Source organism: Etheostoma cragini, chromosome 3 (genome assembly GCF_013103735.1).
Source record: "Etheostoma cragini isolate CJK2018 chromosome 3, CSU_Ecrag_1.0, whole genome shotgun sequence".
Lineage (NCBI taxonomy): Eukaryota > Metazoa > Chordata > Actinopteri > Perciformes > Percidae > Etheostoma > Etheostoma cragini.
Window position 1 is genome coordinate 10,280,921 of NC_048409.1, and position 840 is coordinate 10,281,760.

The 840-nt window shown below is 58.0% G+C and overlaps 1 protein-coding gene across 1 annotated transcript; it reads right to left on the reverse strand.

Moving 5' to 3' along the window:
• On the reverse strand, positions 1 to 840 carry LOC117942325. Its single transcript, XM_034867737.1, has one exon. The coding sequence runs from the start codon at positions 838 to 840 to the stop codon at positions 1 to 3; it is 840 nt and encodes a 279-aa protein (XP_034723628.1).

Below are 840 nucleotides of genomic sequence, written 5' to 3' on the forward strand. Positions count from 1 at the left end.
TCACCGCCACGGAATCTGCCGGGGGGGAGTTACCAGCAGCTGATTGAGGGTTGGGAACCAGGACGCGCTTGTGCGCTCCGGTGCCACCAGAACAATTAACAGATTCTCCTCCTGGACGCGCTCCAGGAGGCGAGGGATCAGAGGGACCGGGGGAAAAGCATAAAGGAGGGTTTTCGGCCATGGTTTGTGGGAGCAGGCGTCTACGCCGAGGGGAGGATTGTCCCGCGCGCTCAAGGAAAACCACAGTGTGCACTGTGTGTTTTCTCGTGAAGCGAACAGATCCACTTCCGCTTCCCCGAAACTGCTCCATAACATTTGAACGATAGTGGGATTCAATCTCCACTCGTTGTGGGAGGGCCCCCCCCTCGACATCAAGTCGGCCGCCCGGTTCAAAATCCCAGGGATATATACTGCTTTGAGGGACAGCAGGTGGCTGTGCGCCCATAGCAGGAGGCATCTGGCTATTTCCAGCAGCCGGGCTGAGCGTATGCCGCCCTGGCGGTTTATGAATGCTGCCGCCGTGATGTTGTCTGTCCGCACGACGACATGTCTCCCTGTCACCATTGGTGTAAAGTGTTTCAACACCTTCAGCACCGTGGACAGCTCCAGGCAGTTTATGTGAGGGAGAGGGGGAGGAGGCCAGACCCCTCCCACCACCTGTGACTCGCACATTCCCCCCCAGCCAGTGAGGGACGCGTCCATGTACACCGTCACATATGACGTCACTCTGCCCAGGGGAACCCCGGAAGACAGGGTCTGAGGGTTTCCCCAGTACTCCAGGGCGCTCTTTTGCCAATTAATGGCAAAACACACCGTTTGTAGGTGCTGCAGAACCTCCAT

Bases quoted from the DNA above. Each gene is read 5' to 3' on its own strand.
- LOC117942325 (XM_034867737.1), bottom strand. From the start codon at position 840: ATGGAGGTTCTGCAGCACCTACAAACGGTGTGTTTTGCCATTAATTGG.